The sequence below is a fragment of the Balearica regulorum genome, chromosome 9, assembly GCF_011004875.1.
Source record: "Balearica regulorum gibbericeps isolate bBalReg1 chromosome 9, bBalReg1.pri, whole genome shotgun sequence".
Taxonomy (NCBI): Eukaryota; Metazoa; Chordata; class Aves; order Gruiformes; family Gruidae; genus Balearica; species Balearica regulorum.
Genome location: NC_046192.1, coordinates 205,951 through 225,079, shown reverse-complemented (window position 1 = coordinate 225,079; position 19,129 = coordinate 205,951). Strand labels below are relative to the sequence as shown.

At 62.3% G+C, this 19,129-nt stretch overlaps 1 protein-coding gene across 1 annotated transcript in view; it reads left to right on the top strand.

The window, feature by feature from the left end:
• Window positions 1–19,129, top strand: part of KIF1A (kinesin family member 1A) — a 41,891-nt gene that overhangs the window by 14,541 nt on the left and 8,221 nt on the right. Inside the window, exons 14-38 of the mRNA XM_075760608.1 lie at window positions 48–74; window positions 1,400–1,608; window positions 2,138–2,217; window positions 2,558–2,633; window positions 4,771–4,850; window positions 5,149–5,255; window positions 5,885–5,968; window positions 6,094–6,274; window positions 6,357–6,429; window positions 6,677–6,770; window positions 6,889–7,037; window positions 7,197–7,375; window positions 7,465–7,602; window positions 8,538–8,804; window positions 12,158–12,276; window positions 12,367–12,452; window positions 12,773–12,911; window positions 13,098–13,266; window positions 13,617–13,707; window positions 14,126–14,244; window positions 14,424–14,479; window positions 15,181–15,289; window positions 15,411–15,477; window positions 15,566–15,650; window positions 16,027–16,132. Of these exons, the coding sequence (XP_075616723.1) occupies window positions 48–74; window positions 1,400–1,608; window positions 2,138–2,217; window positions 2,558–2,633; window positions 4,771–4,850; window positions 5,149–5,255; window positions 5,885–5,968; window positions 6,094–6,274; window positions 6,357–6,429; window positions 6,677–6,770; window positions 6,889–7,037; window positions 7,197–7,375; window positions 7,465–7,602; window positions 8,538–8,804; window positions 12,158–12,276; window positions 12,367–12,452; window positions 12,773–12,911; window positions 13,098–13,266; window positions 13,617–13,707; window positions 14,126–14,244; window positions 14,424–14,479; window positions 15,181–15,289; window positions 15,411–15,477; window positions 15,566–15,650; window positions 16,027–16,132 (2,890 nt within the window). The remainder of the gene's footprint in view (window positions 1–47; window positions 75–1,399; window positions 1,609–2,137; window positions 2,218–2,557; window positions 2,634–4,770; window positions 4,851–5,148; window positions 5,256–5,884; window positions 5,969–6,093; window positions 6,275–6,356; window positions 6,430–6,676; window positions 6,771–6,888; window positions 7,038–7,196; window positions 7,376–7,464; window positions 7,603–8,537; window positions 8,805–12,157; window positions 12,277–12,366; window positions 12,453–12,772; window positions 12,912–13,097; window positions 13,267–13,616; window positions 13,708–14,125; window positions 14,245–14,423; window positions 14,480–15,180; window positions 15,290–15,410; window positions 15,478–15,565; window positions 15,651–16,026; window positions 16,133–19,129) is intronic.

Genomic DNA, 19,129 nt, shown 5'->3' with positions numbered 1-19,129 from the left:
GTTCTCTCTGTCTTACCCCCGCTCCCTGCCCTCTCTCTCTCTCTTAGCCCATCCTGCTGCGGGAGGATCCAAATGTGTGTATTCCCCATCACTGGTACTCTCTGTTGCTTCATGGCTTTGGGGGGTGCAGGCTGCACCCAGGGGCACCCGTGCAGCATGGGGAGGGGCTCTGGCAGCCGGTCCCAGCTGATGGAGAGACGTTTACCTGTAGGCCGGGGAGCCGGCAAAGGGGACAGAGGCAGTAGCAGTTAGTGCCTGGGCTCAGGACGGCGCTTGGAGGGACTGGTGTTCTCCCCATCCGCCATGCCAAAAGCCTGATCCCCGCAGGGACTCCTTCCTCCATGCTGTCACGATGTTTCCTGGTGCTGCTGCTGCTGCTGCTTCTGCTGGCGCCGGGCTTCGTCGGGACTGGAGCCCAGCACGGCGCTTGGGCAGGCTGGTGCGGTGCTCTCCTGACGGAGGGGTGTGTGGTGATGGCCGGGGGTGGGGGTTTGTCCGCGGATGAGCACTGTCGCCCCGTCCCGCCCTGGGCCAGATGGTGCAGCCAGGTTGTGGCAAGCCTGCTGAGGCGACGGGCACCCGGGCTGTCCCCTCCTGGCTCAGCTCTGCCGGATGCGGGCTGATGGAGATGGGTGGCTGCACCTCCTGGCCTGCGCCCTGCCTGCCTCTGGCACAGCGCGTCGAGCTCCCGCGACTTCTTGGGGCTGGAGGAGCATCTCTGATACCTGGGTTCCTTTGCTGTGGGGCCTGGTGGCAGCTGATGCTCGGGGTGCGGGCAGGCCTGTTACGGGCAGGTTGCCGCCCTGCCCTCACTTTGCTCTCTCTCTGCCTGCCCGGCCAACCTGCTGCTCCAGCAGGTCAGGGGCTTGGGCTCTCCCAGTGAGGACATCTTGTTGCTTCGTCCCCCCGACCCCTTTGTAGGGCGGAGGGCCAGCTCCTCTCCTCCCCTTCCCTTCTCGTTCTCTGCCCCCAGATCCAGCTCATCCGGGGCAGCCGTGAAGGGAAAACCACCTGGGTTGTGTCGGTGGGGGAGGATGACGGGGGCAGCGCACGCTCTTGGGGAGGACGGTTGATCCCAGACCTGATGGCCGCAGGATCCCTGGGAGCGCAGGAAGGCTCCAGGGCTATCCCTGCAGCTGCTTCCCGAAATAACCCCACGCTCCCGGGGTTATTTCCCACTCCTGGGCTGGGGGAGAGATGCGCGTGCCCTTGCCCTGCTGCTGCCTGTGCTGCTGTGCTGTCGCCTGTGCCTTTTCCTTGTAATTCCTGGCTTTCTTCTTGCTGTACCTGGCCACTTTTTTTTTTTCCCAACAGCTTTTCTTGTCTCTATCTTTCTCTTTCTCTCTCTCTTCCTGTCCATATGTCTTTCCCTTGCCCATCCCTCCTTCCTCGCCCATAGATGTGTCCGACTTTGAGAACAATAATGATGCTAGAGGGACAGAGCTGAGTCACCGCCATGACAATCTCTCCACAGTGACCAACGCCATCGCCGGGATCAGCCCCTCTTCCTCCCTGTCGGCCTTGTCCAGCCGTGCTGCCTCTGTCGCCAGCCTCCATGAGCGCATCATGTTTGCTCCGGGCAGCGAAGAGGCAATCGAAAGGCTCAAGGTAAGAGGCTGGTTCCCAGCGGGACAGAGGGCTCAGCTCAACACTCTTGCACTGAGGCTTGTGGAGAGGGCTTGGTATTTTCTGGAAACCCGCTATGGGTGATGCTCATGGGAAGCGATGCTCAGGCGTGCTGTTGCGGAGTGGACAGACCCGCAGCTGCCCGGTGCTTTGGACTGCTGGATGGGAGGGGGTTTGGCATGGTAGGTCCACCTGGTGCTGCCCTCCTCCCCCTGGGGTGGCTGCTGCCTTTGCCCTGCGGGATGGGCGCTCCTGGCTTGGGATGGGTGTTCCCGGCTCCGCATGGCGCAGGAGCGGGCTGGCGGCAGGGGGACGGGGAGGCTGGTCTTCGTGCCTCACTCTTTGAATGGGACGGGATGATGGAAAGACATGGATGAAATGCTGCCATGGCTCATTTAAACCAGCCTGGCACTGGGACCAGCATCCCACTGCGGCATGCTGGGCAGAGCCTGGCAGAGCGGGCAGGTGCCCGTAGGACGTGTGAACCCCCTGCTGATCCTGTGCTCGCCAGGAAACGGAGAAGATTATCGCAGAGCTGAATGAGACATGGGAGGAGAAGCTACGGAGGACAGAAGCAATCCGGATGGAGAGGTGGGTGGGTTGGGGTTGGATGGGACGGGATGGGACGGGGTTCCCCAGGCATCTCCCCTCCTCTGTGCTTTGCCTACAGCAGTTTAGTTCCTGGGGGCAGCCAGGCGATTTGACCATTCAGCCCATACCCTGGCTGCCCCCCCAGGCACCTCAGTGCCCATCACGTCAGCCTGGACGGATGTGGTCTGCTCCGGGAAGCCATCCTGAGGCATGGAGAGAGCTGTAGCAAGCCCTATGGCTGTGATTTGTGGGGAAAACTCGTGGGCTCGGGTCCCATCCTGCGCTTGTCTCCAGGGGCTCGTGGGGCTTTGACAGACTCTTCTTTCCCTTGCTCTTTCAGGGAAGCATTGCTGGCTGAAATGGGGGTGGCCATGAGGGAGGACGGAGGCACCTTGGGTGTTTTCTCTCCTAAAAAGGTAGGATCATCTTATTCTCTTCTTCCTGGCAAACAAGGGCTGGTTCGTACCCCTGCAACTCCCTTCTGACCTGCCCTGTCGCTACCGGTCAGCCCCAGATATTTCACTAGCCTTTTCTTGGCTCTGAAACCTATGGGGGAAACTCCAGTGTTGACCCTTCTGGATACGGACATTGGTAGAAACACGTGGCTGAACGTCCAGCCCCTATTGCCTGGATGCTGTCCCCATGCAGGTGGGGACTTTGCTGACGATTGCTGTGTTGGACTTCAGTGTCAGCTTATAAAAATCCCTACTTTGGGGTGTTTGAAATTGCTGCCCCTGAAACCGGCAAGTCCTCGCTGAGAAGTGTGGGCATGGAAACATTCCGTACTCTTTATTGCTTGTAGCATCCTGTATAATATTTCCTAAGAAAATACTGGCTGTGCCCCAAAGAGTTTGTGTGCCAGCGAACCCTGCCGAGCACCAGTTACAGCACATCACTGCCCCTCGCTCATCTGTACAACCTTCTTAGTAGTGACCTCCAGTTTACAGCCCCAGCCCCAACCCCTGGAGCCCGCAGAGCAGCACGGGTTGCTGAGGTGCAGGTAGGACCAGGGCACGCTTGCTCGGCTCTCCCACCGTGCTGAGGGATGTTCTGAGAGCTGCCTCAGCAGCTGATGCTGGTTGGCTTGGCCAAACGTCTTAGTCAATGCCCGTGTCCCCAGCTGAGGTGGTGACATTCAGTGATGAAGGCTTCAGGACCTTCCCCTTGCCTGCCTTGCTGTGGCTCTTAGGACAAATTTCTACACCATCATTGTTTCTCGTTCTTGTCTCAGCCACTGCCTGTTAGGACCCCAGACCTTAGTGTAGAAAATGTGGGGGTTTATTCCCTGAAACAGGTTTGTCTTGGAGGTGGGGCATCGCTGTGGCGGTCTTGGTGCCTCCTCGCTCTTCAGCTGTCTGACAGATGGAAACTCTTCTGACTTCTCCAGTGGCTGGCAAGGAAAGTTAGTGTCCATAGCATTTGTTTTGTTAAGGGCAAAGCAGGGCAGGACTTGGTTGTCCTGCTGTATGCCATTGCTGGGGTGCTTATGACCCCAAGAAGCTCAGTGGAAGGTAAGAGCATCTGCCTTCCACTAGCCAGCCTTGCAAATCTGGAGAAAAACGGCAAGCTGAAGGGGTCTCAGACCCCAGGGCTACGTATCTGCCTCGAGGGGCCTGAGGTTAAATGTTACGGCCAACATATTCCTGCCGGCCACCGTGGAGAAGAGCCTGGGTTTCCCTTGACCTCCAGCTCTCCTGCACTGTTTGTGCCTCCTGTCAGCCAGGGCTCATAGCACTGTCGTGACGGGGAAACCTCTGTGTGCCAGGTATCAGCGGGCTGATAGGACATTTCTTACGGTCTCTGTTTTTATTTCTGGGAAACTCAGAACTTCACCTACCGATACTCCTGGGATTTTGCCTGTTGCCTGAAGGTGCAATTGCAGCAGCTTGCGATGGGCTCAGATAAGCTAGCTGCAGCTGGAGAGGTCTGTGGGTGGGGGATAAACTTCCCTCTTATCAAGAACAAAGTGATTTGTGACCGGGGGGAAGAAAGTTATGGGAGGGAACTGTTAGGAAGGAGATCGAGGAGTGAAATTCAGCCTGGACATACGGTTTCAGGGCTCCACTACTTTTGGTTGAACAGCCACTGCGTGGGACGTGTCTTTGCCTCAGCCACACTGTCCACAGCAGAGCTGGGGGCCACCGGTGAGGCAATGGCCCATGGGCACGCAGCACGGGCGAGCAGGATCCCGCCCCAGGAGACACTAAGCCGTATCAGGGCCTCTCCATGGGAATTGTTCAGCTCCATGTCGGGCCTGTTTGCACCATGAATTTTCAAAGGCAGGTGGGGGAAGGGGGCCCCAGGGCTCATCCCCTTGAGGAGGAGAGCAAGGAGGCGTGTGGAGGAAGGTCATCCTCATCCCAGCTGCTCGGTTCTCTGCAGTCCCCTTGAAAAGTACCTCCCCGGGCATGTTGTCCTGGGGCTGTGGAGGGCAGGAGAGCCCACCCGTGTGCAGGGGGCAGCCTGAGGTGAGTTTCCACCTCCCTCAGGAGCATCCCTCGGTACCCAGGTAGATGGGGCGTACTGGGGTTACTCCTTGTTCATCTTTCCCAGACGCCTCACTTGGTCAACCTGAATGAGGACCCGCTCATGTCCGAGTGCCTTCTCTACTACATCAAGGACGGGATAACAAGGTGAGGGCCAGGTTCTGCAGAGCGGTGGGAGCCTAGCCTGTAGCTCAGCACCTGACTTGCCCGGGTGGGCGGCGGGGTGACAGCTGTCCCCAGGCTGGGCACCGTTCCCGGGGCATCCCCAAAGTGCCATAGCCACACGGGAAAAATGTATTTGCCTGGCGATCTCATCAAGGACATTGGTCCTGCTGTGCACCAAGGGCTGCTTCTGTCGGCCCCAAAGATAGTTTTGGGGGGAGGCCCAGGGAGGGGCTGCCCTGGGGAAGGATCGAGCTGGCTTGAGCTGGGTTTCCACCACCAGGGTTGGCCGGGAAGATGCAGAGAAGAGGCAGGACATCGTTCTCAGCGGGCACTTCATTAAGGAAGAGCACTGCCTTTTCCGCAGCGACACCAAAACCGGTGGTGAAGGTATTCCTTGTCTGGAGGGGCTCCACCACCCTGGGGACCCTGGTTCCTCTGCATGTCCCCAGCACCTGCACCCAGCCAGGGGCCCTGCCCTCCTCAGACTAGTGGGGCTCTTCTGCATGGCTGTGGCCTCTCCACGCTTCCGGAGCAAGCCACAGCCCTCACCTAGCTGGGAGGGAAGCTCGTGCAAGGCATGTGGAAGCTGCCAGGTGAGGCAAGCCAGGGAGATCAGGGTGGGAGGGAAGAGCAGACCGTAGACAATTCCCCCACCCGAGATGCAGAGCAGAGCCCACCCCGCAAACCAGCAGGAACCCGGAGGTGAAAGGGCTTTGGGAGACAAGCCTGGGGAGGCTGGAGATGTGTGCTGGAGGCTCTGATCTCTCACATCCAGTCTCCATCTGCTTGTGATCCTTGGGACTGCTCTGACTAACATGAGGTTGGCTGAGCCCTGTTGGTTGCCCAGGGTGTGGGTGCTGCTGGTGGGTACTCTAGTGTCGTCCCCCCTCCGCACCTGAGGTGCCGACTGGGGCGGCTCCCCCTTTCCGAGGCTGCAGGAGCAGGAGATGCAGGATTTAGCCCTCTGCTTCCACCTTACCTTCGCTCCCTCTCTCCCCCTCCCGCCGTCTCCGCAGTAATAGTGACCCTGGAGCCCTGTGAAGGTGCTGACACCTATGTGAACGGCAAAAAGGTGACGGAGCCCAGTGTCCTGCGCTCAGGTGGGTCCCCGGAGCTGGCATGCCTGCGCTGCTCTAACCTACCTCCCTCCATCCCACGGGTGCCCTGCAGGTTGTCCCACCTTAAACCCACGCCCTTTCCCCAAACCCAACTTGCATCCCTGTAGGAAACCGCATCATCATGGGGAAGAGCCATGTCTTCCGCTTCAACCACCCTGAGCAGGCGCGGCAGGAGCGGGAGCGGACCCCCTGCGCCGAGACCCCTGCAGAGCCTGTGGACTGGGCTTTCGCCCAAAGAGAGCTGCTGGAGAAGCAGGGCATCGACATGAAGCAGGAGATGGAGCAGCGGTGAGGGCACGGGGGCTGGGGCGATGGGGAGTTGGGTATCCACCTCCAAGTTGGTCATCCTCTCCTTCCCCATTCCTCCCAGGCTCCAGGAACTGGAGGACCAGTACCGGAGGGAGCGGGAGGAGGCAAATTACCTTCTTGAGCAGCAGAGGCTGGTAGGTGGCCAGGACCTGGCTCCTTCTCAGGCTGCCCAGGCATGACTGAGTCCTGGCGGATGTTTGTGTGGGGTGGCTCTGTCCTAAAAACAAGGGCCAAGCCGTCGCTCCTGGGGTTGTCCCTGCAAACACAGATCCAGAGGAGGGAGGAGGCTGGGTTCCCGCAGCGGGGAAGAAGCGCTGTGTGGCAGCGTGGGGGAAGGTCACGCCTTGTGGGCTGCATCGTCCCTCTCCCTGCTTCCCCCAGGACTATGAGAGCAAACTGGAGGCTTTGCAGAAGCAGATGGACTCTAGGTATTACCCTGAGGCAAACGAGGAAGAGGAAGAACCTGAGGATGAAGGTGAGGGCTGGTTGCCACCACAGGGTTTTGAGGCTCTCTGTGGGAGCAAGAAGAGTGCTCTCTGTGGTAGTGTCCTCCCTCCCGGCAGTGGGGTGACTGTCTCTCCATGTCCCCACAGTGCAGTGGACAGAGCGGGAGTTTGAGCTGGCCCTCTGGGCCTTTAGGAAGTGGAAGTGGTACCAGTTCACCTCCCTGCGTGACCTGCTCTGGGGCAATGCCATCTTCCTCAAGGAAGCCAACGCCATCAGTGTGGAGCTGAAGAAGAAGGTGGGTGCCCGGGGCTCCTCCCTGGCTTGCTGTGGCACCCGCAGCAGAGGCCACGAGCGTGGGCAGCTGGGAGGGTGCTGAGCAGGGGGTCACCGAAGGCACCGTGCGGAGCCTGCTGTCCTCCCAGGCGGCTCACCATCCCGCTCTGCCCCTCTCCAGGTCCAGTTCCAGTTCGTGCTCCTGACAGACACACTGTATTCACCTCTCCCTCCCGACCTCCTGCCTCCCGATGCCGCCAAGGACCGGGAGAAGCGGCCATTCCCCCGGACCATCGTGGCTGTAGAGGTGCAGGACCAGAAGAACGGGGCGACACATTACTGGACCCTGGAGAAGCTGAGGTGGGCGAACGATGCCTGCGCCGGGGAGGGCTTGGCCGGCCTAAGCCTGGTTTCTCACCGCTGCCCGCTGCGTCCCCCTCTGCCTGCAGGCAGCGGCTGGACCTGATGCGTGAAATGTACGACCGTGCAGCTGAAGTGCCTTCTAGCATCATCGAGGACTGCGACAATGTGGTGACCGGCGGAGATCCTTTCTACGACCGCTTTCCCTGGTTCAGGCTGGTCGGCAGGTGAGCGCTTCGGCTCCTTCTAAGCACGGCGGGGACCCGCAGGCAGCCCTGCATGAGGAAGCGCTGCCAGCTCTGCCACGTGCAGGGCATTCGTTTCCCTGGGGCTGCGCCGGGGGGGGATGCATTGCCCTCCCGGTGCCGGTTGGGGCCCATCTTGCTGCGATGGTTCTCTTCCGCGTTGGCTGCCAGGACCCCGAGGGACCTGCGAGCCGCCGGCAACGCTCCCGCTGCCTGCCGTAACGCAGTGCTGTGAGGCGTGGGCTCTCGGCTTGCCGCTGGTGGGAGGCGGGGGGCCACGGCTGTCCGGCAGACTGAGAGCCCGTGCCGTCACTACCTCCGCCCCAGCGGGCACGCGTCCATGTGCACGCGTTGGTGTCCAGCATCCGTCCGTACGGTATGTGCCGCGCGTCTCCGTGCGCTTCCCGCATGCCGGTTGGAAGGGTGCGGCACCAGCGACGAGGACGGGCCACCCCAGAGAAGGGGTCTGCCCTGGCGGGCACAGGGAGCAGGGGGCTGAGCTGCATGGCTCAATCAACCACACCCACTGTGGAGGCATCCCCCTCGTGCCATGGCACGTGGAGAGATCCCCTTCAGCGGCGGGGGTGGCGGCGAGCCTTGTGCCACCTGCTCCGTCCCTGTGTTGCCCGCAAAGCCAGCAAGGGGAATCCCCACAGTTTGCACCGGTTCCTGGGTCACTCTTTTCTCTGCCCTTTATCACGGATGGCCATTGGTGGCTTCCTTTAGAGATGCACCGGATGGGCAGGTCTTTATTTCCCAATGTCCCTTGGTTTAAGCAGAAAAAACCCCGACCCCAAAACCCAACTGAGAAAAAAAAACAAAAACCAACCCCCAAAAAAACAGATTTCCTATTCTTGCTCTCTCTGTTTGGAACAGCTGGTGTTAACCTGTCTTCTATCTTGTTGTACTAACCTTAGTTCAGATATCTCTGGCTGCAACAGCTCTCCTCTTTTCAACACATGCATGAGCGAGCGCATGGCTGATCTCACCCCCTCCCCTACCTTCTCGAACCCCGACTCCGACATCACCGAGCCTGCTGACGAGCAGCACCAGGGGCAGGAGGAGGAGGAGGAGGAGGAGGAGGAGGCGGAGGACCTGGAGGAAGACATCTTTCCGGAGTGCCCGCTGTGTGATGGCCGGGATCCGTTTTACGACCGCTCCCCCCTGTTCAGTTTAGTAGGAAGGTTGGTGAGGTTTTAGGAGAGCATGCCGGGAAGGAACTAGCTCTTTCGCATGAGGGAACTGCTTTTGGACATGGCTCCCACCTCTGGGGCGTCCCGGAGGCGCAGGGGGTGGCCGGCCGGCCAGGATTGCTGCCGAGCCCGGGACGCCCGGTGGGGCGGCGAGGTGCCCACCGAGGTAGGGCTGTGACGGGCATCGCAGCAGTAGGGATAGCGGGGGAGTGTGTACAGCGCCAGCTCTGCTGGAAACCCTTCAGGCAGGTCCCTCTTTGGGGCAGCCCCCGAGAAGGGAAGCTCTGCCGCATCGCCAGCACTGAAGGAGCCGGGGGGAGCTGCACCAGGGGTCTTGGGCCCGGGCGTTCCTGTCCCAGGGAGGGCCACCTCCCGCTCCTCTCAGGGTGACCCCGCAGTGCCGCTGGCTGGGGACACGCAGCCCCTTCGAAGCCGCGCGTGCCTTTGGTGCCGGCTTGGCTGTCCCGTCTGCACTGGTCGGCGTGAGACCCCTGGATGCAGAGGCTTGGATGTCCCCAGGTGGTCAGGGGGATGAAGCCAAGGGGAGCAAGGGGAGAGCTGGGCGCAGGATGGAGAGGAGGACTCTGCGAAAAGCGGTGTTTTCTCTCACCACCTGGGCCCAGCGCTTGGCTTGGGGCCATCCCTGCCGGCATGGCACAGGAGATGTTCAGGGAGGTCACGGGGACCTGGGCGCAGGCTCCCACTCCTTGTCTCGGCCAAGGACGAGAACTTTGATTTCTCGTACCTGTTGGCCAGGAGACACCCCCCCGCCCCTGGGGTCCATCAGTCTTGTCCTAGAGAAACTCACCAGCTGCCACAAAACTGTCTGTGCCGCCAAACCCGGTCGCAATCTGCCCATTCCCCAAATGGGATGCGGTGCTGCTAGCTCTGCTCCGGGGTTTTCCCAAGGGGATGTGTGCCCGGAGCTGGTCCCAGAGCCTCTGCCCCAGGCAGGAACCAGAGGGGCTCAGGATGGTGAACCTCTCCCTGCTGGGGCTGCCTGATGGGTGGAGCTGGACCTCCTCTTCCTTGGTGTGTTAAAGCCAGGCTTTATCCCTGCTAGGCAGGGTGGGGAGGAGGGGGACCAGCACGGGCAGAGAGGGCAGAGGTGGGGTAAGGGTCCTGCAGCCTCAGACCGAAAGAGCTGGGTTCTTCCCCCCCCCCTTTTTTTTTCTTTTTTCCTTTTTTCCTTCTTAAAAAAAAAATCAAAAAAACCCCAAAACTCTCAGGGGCACCTTAAAAAACCAACCAAGGCCCTGTGGCAGTGGCCTCGCTCCGTGCCGGGGGCACGTTCCCCAGAGCTCAGCACCTTCTGACTTCTTTTGAGTCTGCCCTGGGTTTGGCTCCCTGCGCAGCAGCTCCGCCGGCCACATTTCTTGTGAAGTGTGCTTGGATTGGTTTATGATTGGATCCTTGTCTTTGAGTTTTTTCCTTTGTTTCTTTTTTTTTCCTTTTCTTTTTTTTCTTTTTTTTTTTTTAGTTTTTTGGGGTTTTTTTTTTTTTTTAGCTGCTGGCTCTATCTCTCCAAAGCTTTAGCGAAAATTGGGGTTATTTCACTTTCGTCTTCCTTTGGAAAGGCTTTTCCTTGGTCTGAGCATGCCATCTTTGCACCTCACCAATCTTGTGGTTAGTGTCCCTGCCCTCCTTCCTCTAGTGACACACTTGTCCCCCTCCTCCCTGCCCGCCCCCCTCCCTCCTTTCCTCCCCCCTCCAACCCCTTGGCTTCAACACCAGCTGCCCAGCAATTTCGGGAGGGGGTTGCACCCGGATCCCCGCGCTTTCGAGACCTCCTCGTGGTCGCAGGGCTCTGCCCCGGGCATGCAGCCCTGCCAGGAAGCCCTGGCACGGTCCAGCCACTTGTCCCTGGTGGCCTCCGAGAAGAGACGGGGCGAGACAGGTCCAACAGGAGACGGTGATGAAGCATCACCTTTGCTTCCACAACTTGAGTCCTTGGAGATGCTTTGGGTAGAAAAAGCCTCAAGCAGTGGTTGGTGGTCAATGGGAACCCCCCCGGGCACTTCGGGGTGCCGTTGGATGTCTGCAGAGACACCTGCGAGGTTGGGATGTCACAAGCAGTGCTGCCAGCTGCCTGGAGATGCCACCTTCATGGGAACCTCCTGAAGCAGAAGCGTCCTGGCCGGCCCCAGCACCATGTTGACCCACAACGTCTGAAGACACCACGTATCAAGGCACCGGTGGGCACCCCAGGGAGGGGTGCCGGGCACCCTGCACCCTACCTTGCTGGGAGCAGTGCCGTCCCACAGGCAAGGGTAGTTCACACCTCTCGGCAGGGAGCTTGTCACCGCGGAGGGCATGGCGTGCCGTCATCACCAGAGTGCCAGGAGGCCGGCCGGCCGGCGGCGAGATTGAGAATGGCGGCAAGAGGAGGCAAAACACTTGAAAAACAGGGAGCTGCGGCCTGGTGGGAGGCGCTGGCAGAGACGTGGCGCAGCCATCACATGGAGTCTGGGCATGGTACCTTGCCACGGTAGCGTCAGTGACCTGGATGGCACAGAGACAGCGGAGAGGCTCAGCCCTGCTGCACGGGGAGCGGGCAGCTCCTTCCTCACCCACAGGGAGAAGCCAGCTGTGCCATCCCTGTGAAACGCTGGTGGGCGGCCTGGGACCCCGAAGCCACGTGCGTGAAGGGATGGGGCAGGGGGACACACGCCGCCGACCACGCCGTGCAGCCTCCCTCACAAGCCGGGCAAAGGCCTCCTGCAGCCACCAGCGGTCCTGCGACACCGCGGGCAGAGCTGGGGCCACGACCCCCCACCCCAGCAGGTTCATCTCTGGAGGCTTCTGGCCTCCAGCCAGGATCTCCTCCTCTCCCCTCCTTTGTTCCCGCTGGCCTCTGCCTCCCTCGTCACCTTCCCTTTCCCACTCTCCTCACCCCTGTCGTCCCCCCCCACGGTGACTCCGCAGCCGCCCCCGAGTCGTGTCGTAGCACCTCCTGCCCTAGTCCTCCAGCTCTCCACCACAGAGAAGGTCCTCTTCCCTCCCAGCTTCACGGCGGCACCAGCGCGGCCCCCCTCCCCTCCCCGCCCGCCACGGAGGTGACAGCCGGAGAGGTACGCAAGCCCCGTCTGCTTCGTGGTGCTGCCTGCGGCGCGCTGCCTGCCCGCCTGCCTGCGGCACGCTGCCCGCCCGCTGCCCGCTACCCGCCCCTCTCGGCTGGCCCTGGCTGCCTTCTTTTTAGTTTTGCTTTGCAGCGCCGCGGTCGCGCCGTGAGCGGTGACCTGGGATCCCGGCCGCTGCCGGCTGCGCCACCTGCACCTGGGGACCCGCGGATGGGAGCAGTGACCGCCCCCCCCGTGTTGTGTGTGTCCCCCCCTCTCTGGCAGGGCCTTCGTCTACCTGAGCAACCTCCTCTATCCTGTGCCACTGGTCCACCGCGTGGCCATCGTCAGCGAGAAGGGCGAGGTGAAGGGCTTCTTGCGTGTGGCCGTCCAGGCCATCTCAGGTAGGAGGGGGACACCTCCCCCCAGCTCCCCCCTCTTGTCCCCTGTGCCCCCCACTCTGCCTCAGCTCACTCCCGTTCCTCCTCCTCCAGCGGACGAGGAAGCCCCTGACTACGGCTCCGGCGTGCGGCAATCGGGGACAGCCAAGATATCCTTCGATGACCAGCACTTTGAGAAGGTACGGTGGCAGTCAGCTCTTGGGGGGTGTCTGGGAACCGTAGACCCCTGCCTGCCATGGCGGTGCTCCCCCTCACAACCGCCAGGCTCCCAGATGTGCAGGCATCACACCGAAGGGACTGTGCTCCTGGGCCACCCCACGGGCCCCTGGCACCCACCGGTGCACCCTGCTCTTGCTCGTGTCCCGGGGAGGGGGCCGGTGGGGCTGCTGTGGGGTGGAGGGGAGAGCTCGAGGTACCCCAGTGCTCAGAGCAGTGGCAGTGGTGTGAACGGGACCACCTTGGGGACCACCAGCACCCCTGAACCGCTCTCCCGGCACAGTTCCAGTCAGAGTCGTGCCCAGCCGTGGGGATGTCTCGCTCTGGGACCTCCCAGGAGGAGCTGCGCATCGTGGAAGGCCAGGGGCAGGTCAGCGACGTGGGTCCCTCCGCCGACGAAGTCAACAACAACACCTGCGCAGGTGAGGGGGTGCCGACAAGCGGTCGGGGTGCTGACAAGCGGTTGAGGTGCTGCCTCCCACCCTGGCACTCAGCCTCCTGCACCCGCCCAAGCATCGAAAGCCCGTTGCCCCGGTACGGGGCTGCTGGCAGACACTGTGGGGTGGCCCACGCCCCTGGCCCTGCTGACCCACCCACTGTCCCCACAGTGACCCCGGAGGACCTTCTCCTGGATAGCCCGGAGAAGCCTACACCGGACGGGCCGCTGGAGACGGCTCTGGACCACCTGAAGCTGGGCAGCATCTTCACTTTCCGTGTGACGGTCCTGCAAGCCTCTAGCATCTCCGCAGAATACGCAGACATCTTCTGCCAGTTCAAGTGAGCGCCCGGTGCCTCCCGCATCTCCCGCTGTGCGCCGGCCATTGCCCCGGGGCTGGCGGTGAATGTCAGGGAGCCCCAGCCCCCCAACCTCTGACCCCTTCATGGATGGGGAGGCAAAACCAAGGAGTGCGGGATGAGCCCCTGTGCTTGTCTGGTGCCTTGTTTGGTCCCCGGCAAAAGGCAGGGAGAGGTTCCCACGTGCTTCGGGGGGGTCCTGTATCAGCCCAGAATGCGGGTGGTGGCCCCAAGGGGAGCAGGCTCTTCTCCTGGTCCCTGCCCTCTCTCCCCTTCCTGCTCTGGCATGTCCCCGTCCCTCGGCCCCCAAACCACCTTCCTTCCCTCCGCAGCTTCATCCATCGCCACGACGAGGCCTTTTCAACAGAACCCTTGAAGAACACGGGACGGGGGCCACCGCTGGGCTTCTATCATGTCCAAAATGTGCGTACTCCTCCCCTGCCCCCACCCCCTCACCCCCGTGGCTGCCAGGGTCTCTGCAGGGCTATCGGCTGGATCTTCTCCCCCCCAGGGGAGCACCTTCCTCCTGGCTTTTCCAGCCTGTCACAGCTACCTGGCTAAGCCAAACTTAAACAAGGTGGATGTGTGGGGGGAAGACTAAAAGCTGCTGCCCTCCACCCAAAAAGGCTGGGATTTCACGGCAGTGGTCTTGGTGGGGAGAGCACCCCTGGTCCATGGGGAAGGGGATGGGTGAGGGATGCAGGGGATCAGACAGGCTTGTGCCCCGCCACCCTGCGCAGCTCCTCCTGGGAGGTCCCAGAGCAAGACATCCCCAGGTGCTGTTGCCGGCTGCATCCCTTTCCCAGCTAAACTGCGTGGCCAATGGCTCTTTCTCTTCTAGATTGCCGTGGAGGTGACCAAGTCCTTCATTGAATACATCAAGACCCAGCCGATTGTATTTGAAGTCTTTGGGCACTACCAGCAGCACCCCTTCCCGCCCCTCTGCAAGGACGTCCTGAGGTGGGTGCACCCCGGGCCACCCCCGGGTACCACGGGGGCACCTGGTGCTGCTGGCTTCTTGGGGACCCACAGAAAGAGGAGGACAGGTGGTGGGAGGGGGTGGCCCCGGGGCATGGGTGGGGTTGGTCGGGTTCAGGGCTCCCTGTGGATGCTGTAAACCAAGCCAGTTCTCTCTGCAGCCCGCTGAGGCCGTCCCGGCGCCACTTCCCCCGTGTGATGCCGCTCTCGAAACCAGGTAGGTGATCTGGCCACCCGTGGTCCCTGTGCTGGGTGCGGGGTCCCCTTCCCCAGGGAGACCATTTAGGACCCCAGGGGCACCACAAAATGTACTGCAGGCCAGAGCACCCGACAGCCCTTGGCACCCATTCCCGCAGCACCCGGCTGCTGCAAAGCCCCCTTCTCGCCTCCCGTGGAGTGGCAGGGAGGAGGCTGCCCACCCTGGATGGCTCCGATGGCCACCCAGCACCCCGCTCCTGCAGGGGCTGCGGGGTCCTCACTGTGCTCTGGCCACCGAGACCTGAGCGGTTGGAGTTTGGCTGCGCTGTGGTTTGCTGCGTGGTCCCCGCACCAAGCACCAGGGGAGCGTCCCTCTGCCTGTCCCCGAGCGGTCCCTGTAGCGGTGCCGCGTAGTTTGGGACGTGTCTGTGGTGGGGCTGCGGGCTCAGGGTGCGTGTCTCAGCGTTGGGCGAGGCTGGCTGCATCCTGACACCCTTGCTGCTCCACGCTGGGCGTGGGAGAAGGCACGCCAGTGGTCAGCGAGGTCCCTGGGTTGGGGCTGTCCGTCTCCTGGGTGCTCCCTGCTGCCTGGCTGCCGCCACTGTGTGTCTCCCCATGGTCCCTGCCTGCTCTGCCCTTACCCTGCCTGCCATCAGTGTGCCTCGCTCCAAATGGCAGCAGCAAGCTCACCCTTTAAGCTGTCTTTCTGACCTGCTGCAGTGCCTGCAACGAAGCTGAGCAGCATGACTCGGCCCAGCGCTGGCCCGTGCCAGTGCAAGTACGACCTGATGGTCTTCTTCGAGATCTGTGAGCTGGAGGCCAACGGCGAGTAAGTCCAGCCGGAAAGGGGAGCGGGGAGGAGAGGGAGGCAGCACAGCAATTTGCCTGGTGCTCAGCACCTTCAGGCAGGCTGATGGGGCTCTGTGTCACGCTGCGATCGTCTCTTCCAGCTACATCCCTGCCGTTGTGGACCACCGCGGAGGCATGCCGTGCCATGGGACCTTCCTCCTCCACCAGGTACCTCCTCCCCAAGATGCCCTGGCTCTGGCTCCTGCCAGGAGCTGTGTTAACCGTTGCCCCTTCTCTCTGGCCTTGCGGGTCTCAGGGCATCCAGAGGAGAATCACTGTCACCTTGGTGCATGAAACAGGCAGCCTCATCCGCTGGAAGGAAGTGCGGGAGCTGGTTGTGGGTAAGCTGAGCCAGGTGGAGTGGGCTGTGAGCAACCCCTGGCCCGCTGAGCTCCTCATCATCCTCTCGGGCTGTTTCTCACCCGTGTTCCCATGTGGGGCTTTATGCCTCGTCTTCCCTCCCATCCTGCAATAGCAAAGCAGCAGCTGCCCGGTGACACCGGGACGCCACATAGGCAGGATGCCTTGGTCCCGGCCACTGCATCCAGGAGCTGGAGCGGGACCTCTGTCACTAAGCGGCCAAGCGCTGGGCGGCTGCTGTCCCTGATGGGGGGACTGCTGGGGGATGCAGGCGGGTGGGCTGCCCCTGCCCCTTGCGGGGACCCTCATGGGGCCACCGCCTGTCGCCTGAGCAGCATCTCCATGCTGCGCTTGCAGGTCGGATCCGGAACACCCCAGAAGCGGACGAGTCTCTCATCGACCCCAACATCCTGTCCCTGAACATCCTCTCCTCTGGGTACATCCGCCCTTCCCAGGACGACCGGTGCGTGCCATCTTTTCTCTTGCTCTTCCTCCGCTGTGGTGAGGGCTGAGGGGGGGGACATGGGGAGCCCTTTTCTCCCCTGGGGGGGCTCTCGACCCCTCTGCAGGGTCCTGCTGACCTGTTGCTGCCTTGGGGTGGGGCTTTTCTGGAGCTGCAGAGGGTCTCGGAGCTCAGGGCCACCAGCCCCCTTCCTCCTCCTCCCCGAGGCCTCTCCGCGCCAGGCTTTGGCACTATGGGGAATTTGGGTGGGGGTCCTGTGCTCTGGTGGTGCCTGTTACCACCTGGCACAGAGAGCTGGTTGGTGCCGGTGCCGGGAGGATGTACCAACCCCGTGGGCGCAGGGGACCTGTCACAAAGGGTTATTCGTCCCATGTCCCAGCAAACTCGTAGGAAAGGCCACTTGGTGCCCATAGCTGGTCCCTGCCTGCGTGGCAGTGGTGCAGGAAAGCCATCCCCCATCCGTGATGGGTGACTGTGGGGGTGTCTGTCCCTTCACGCCTGTCCCGGGGGGCTCTGTGCCACCGGTGGGTTTGGCAGATGTGTGGGAGCAGCGGGGCCCGAGCTTTTTCTCTCAGAGATCTCCCTGGCTGGGCCCTGCGGTGGACGGGGAGAGCGGTGGTTGCAGCGGACAGAGCTGTCCTCTGCACCAGGGCTGCTGGCAAAACTTGGGGGGCTGGCGGGGGTCCCTGGCCAGAATGCGTGTACACGGGCAGCCATGACAAGATGAGGATGGTTGCTGGCAGCACTGGGAGCAGCGGGACTGGTCCTGGGCTGTGTGTGTGGCGGTTGCCGGCGTAGGAGCATCCCGGTGGGGCGCAGGGACCACTTTTTCCCTCATTTTCTTTGGGGTCACTGCTGCGCCAAGGCAGGGTGTTTTCAGGGGGCATCCCGGGGCTCCGGACAGAAGGTGCCACCCTGCTGCGCTCCTGGGGCAGCTCCTGGGCACGGTGGAGTGACGGGCACGCAGTACCTGGGCAGCAGAGCCAAATCACGGGGTCGGGTACGCGTGCAAGTGTTGGACCAGGAGACTTTGGCACAGCCATGGGGACAACAGAGCAAGGCCAGATGAGGACGATCGGGCAAGGAGGGCTTGGCCCGGTAGAGCTGCAGTGGGTTTTGCTGGGCCGCTGGGAGCTGGGTGGCTGTGGGACCCGTGGGCTGCTGGGGCTGCGCTGTTTTACGTCAGCTGCTGATCCGGCCCCGTCGGTCCCGGGTGCAGCCAGGTTGGATCTTCAGCATCTCTAGTGTAGCCTGGCAGGGGGGATGTGCCTCCTGCGCCTGCCTTCCCCCCGCAGGGCCTGCAGGGCAAGGGGACACAGCTCGGGCTGGGGGAATGCTCAGGGTGTGGAGAGAAGGGGGGAGACAGGGGGCTCGGATTTTGTAAGAGCCTGCCTCGCCTGCACACTCAGAAGGTCGGTGCCTCAGGGCCAGTCCCGATTCGGGGCTGCGGGCCAGCGTGCACGCTGTATCTGTCCCGTATCCGTCCCGTCGAGCCTGCCCAGGGCCGGGCAGGAGGAGGAGAGGGTGGCCGGCTTCCTGCGGGACTCTGAGGGGCGCTTGCTGCGACGCCCCCCTCCCCGCTTCCATCCCGCATGCAGGCACGTGTGCTTCGGTCTCAGCAGCCTGCAAGGACAGGCAGAGGGAGGGCAGTGGGCAGAGCCAGGGCCTGCTTCACCCTCCTCCCAGACTGCTTGCGCTCCCCGCTTTGCTGCCTTATGTCATGCAGCCTCCATCGCCCGGAGCAGCCCTGGCTCCCCCCCCAGCCTCCCCAGTCCCTTGGAGCCACTCAAGAGGAGACCAGGGGAGCGGTACGGCTCCCTCCCTGGCACCCATCCGTCCCTGCCCAGGGAGGAGGCACGGGGGGCAGCGCCCATCGTCCCCCCTCGCTTCTCTCCGCTGCTGCTGCCCATCCAAGCCCACACTAACCATGTGATTGTTTTGTGTTTTCGCAGGCAGTTTCTTGATTCGGATATGCCTAGGTATTATTTGTTTCCATTGTTTTTTTTTCCACCCCCCACCCCCCCCCTTCCTCTCTCCCTTCTTTCTTTCTCCCTCTTTACCTTGGTGTGCTCACTCCTGCCGGAGGCAGCACTTGGACATCCAGCCCCCCATCCCTCCACACACCCCATCCCTCCTCCTTCCCACCCTGGCACCTCTCGCTCACTTGGCCCCTTTTGCTGTTCATTTGGGCCGCTCTCTCGCTGGCTGCCGCTCCCACTCGCACGCCTGCGTCCTCATCGCCTGATTTGGGTTTTCTTCTTGCTTTTTGACTTCGCCGCTCTCCCATCTCTCCGGCATCCGGTGCCAAGTGTGCCTCTCCCCCGCCTCGTCGCCTCCCACCCCAGTCCCAGCTCAGCCCCTGGCACCACTTGGAATAGCTGCAGAGCTGGTGCGGACCATGGTGGGGGCTTCGGGGCACCTCCAGCCCCCGCCCGGGCACCTGGTGACGATGGCAGCGCTGCCGGTGGTGCAGCAACACATGTTGGGGCTGCCCACCTCGCGTGTGGCGGTCCCGCAGGTGTAGGTGTGGCGTATGGGCAGTGTGTGTCTATGCAGACGCGACGGTGGGTGCGCCCACCCGTGCTTGGCGTGGGCTGTTACACCCCCGTGTCATGGGCTGTTTGGGGGTGGGGGATGTTCGGATGGGACTGCAGGGTGAGCCTGGTGTGCCGGCACGTGGGCGAGAGCCGCTGGACCCGGCTGCTGCCGCCAGCCTCTGGACTCTGGCAGAAGAGGGGGTGTACCACCACTGTGCCCCATGGCAGAATAAAAAGGGGGATGCATCTGCGAGACAGGGGCTGAGGTCTCCCTAGTCCTGGTGGGCTCCGTAGCTCTGCGCCTGGGAGGTTGTCCTCCCTACAGAAGAAGGTCCTGCTCAGAGATGGACGAGGGCAGAGCTGTCCCTCCAGCGGCATCCTGTCCCTCCTGGGGTGCAGGGGGATGGATCCAGCATGGATCCAGCCCCCCGATGTAGGAGCATGTGGGCTCGTGCTGGCA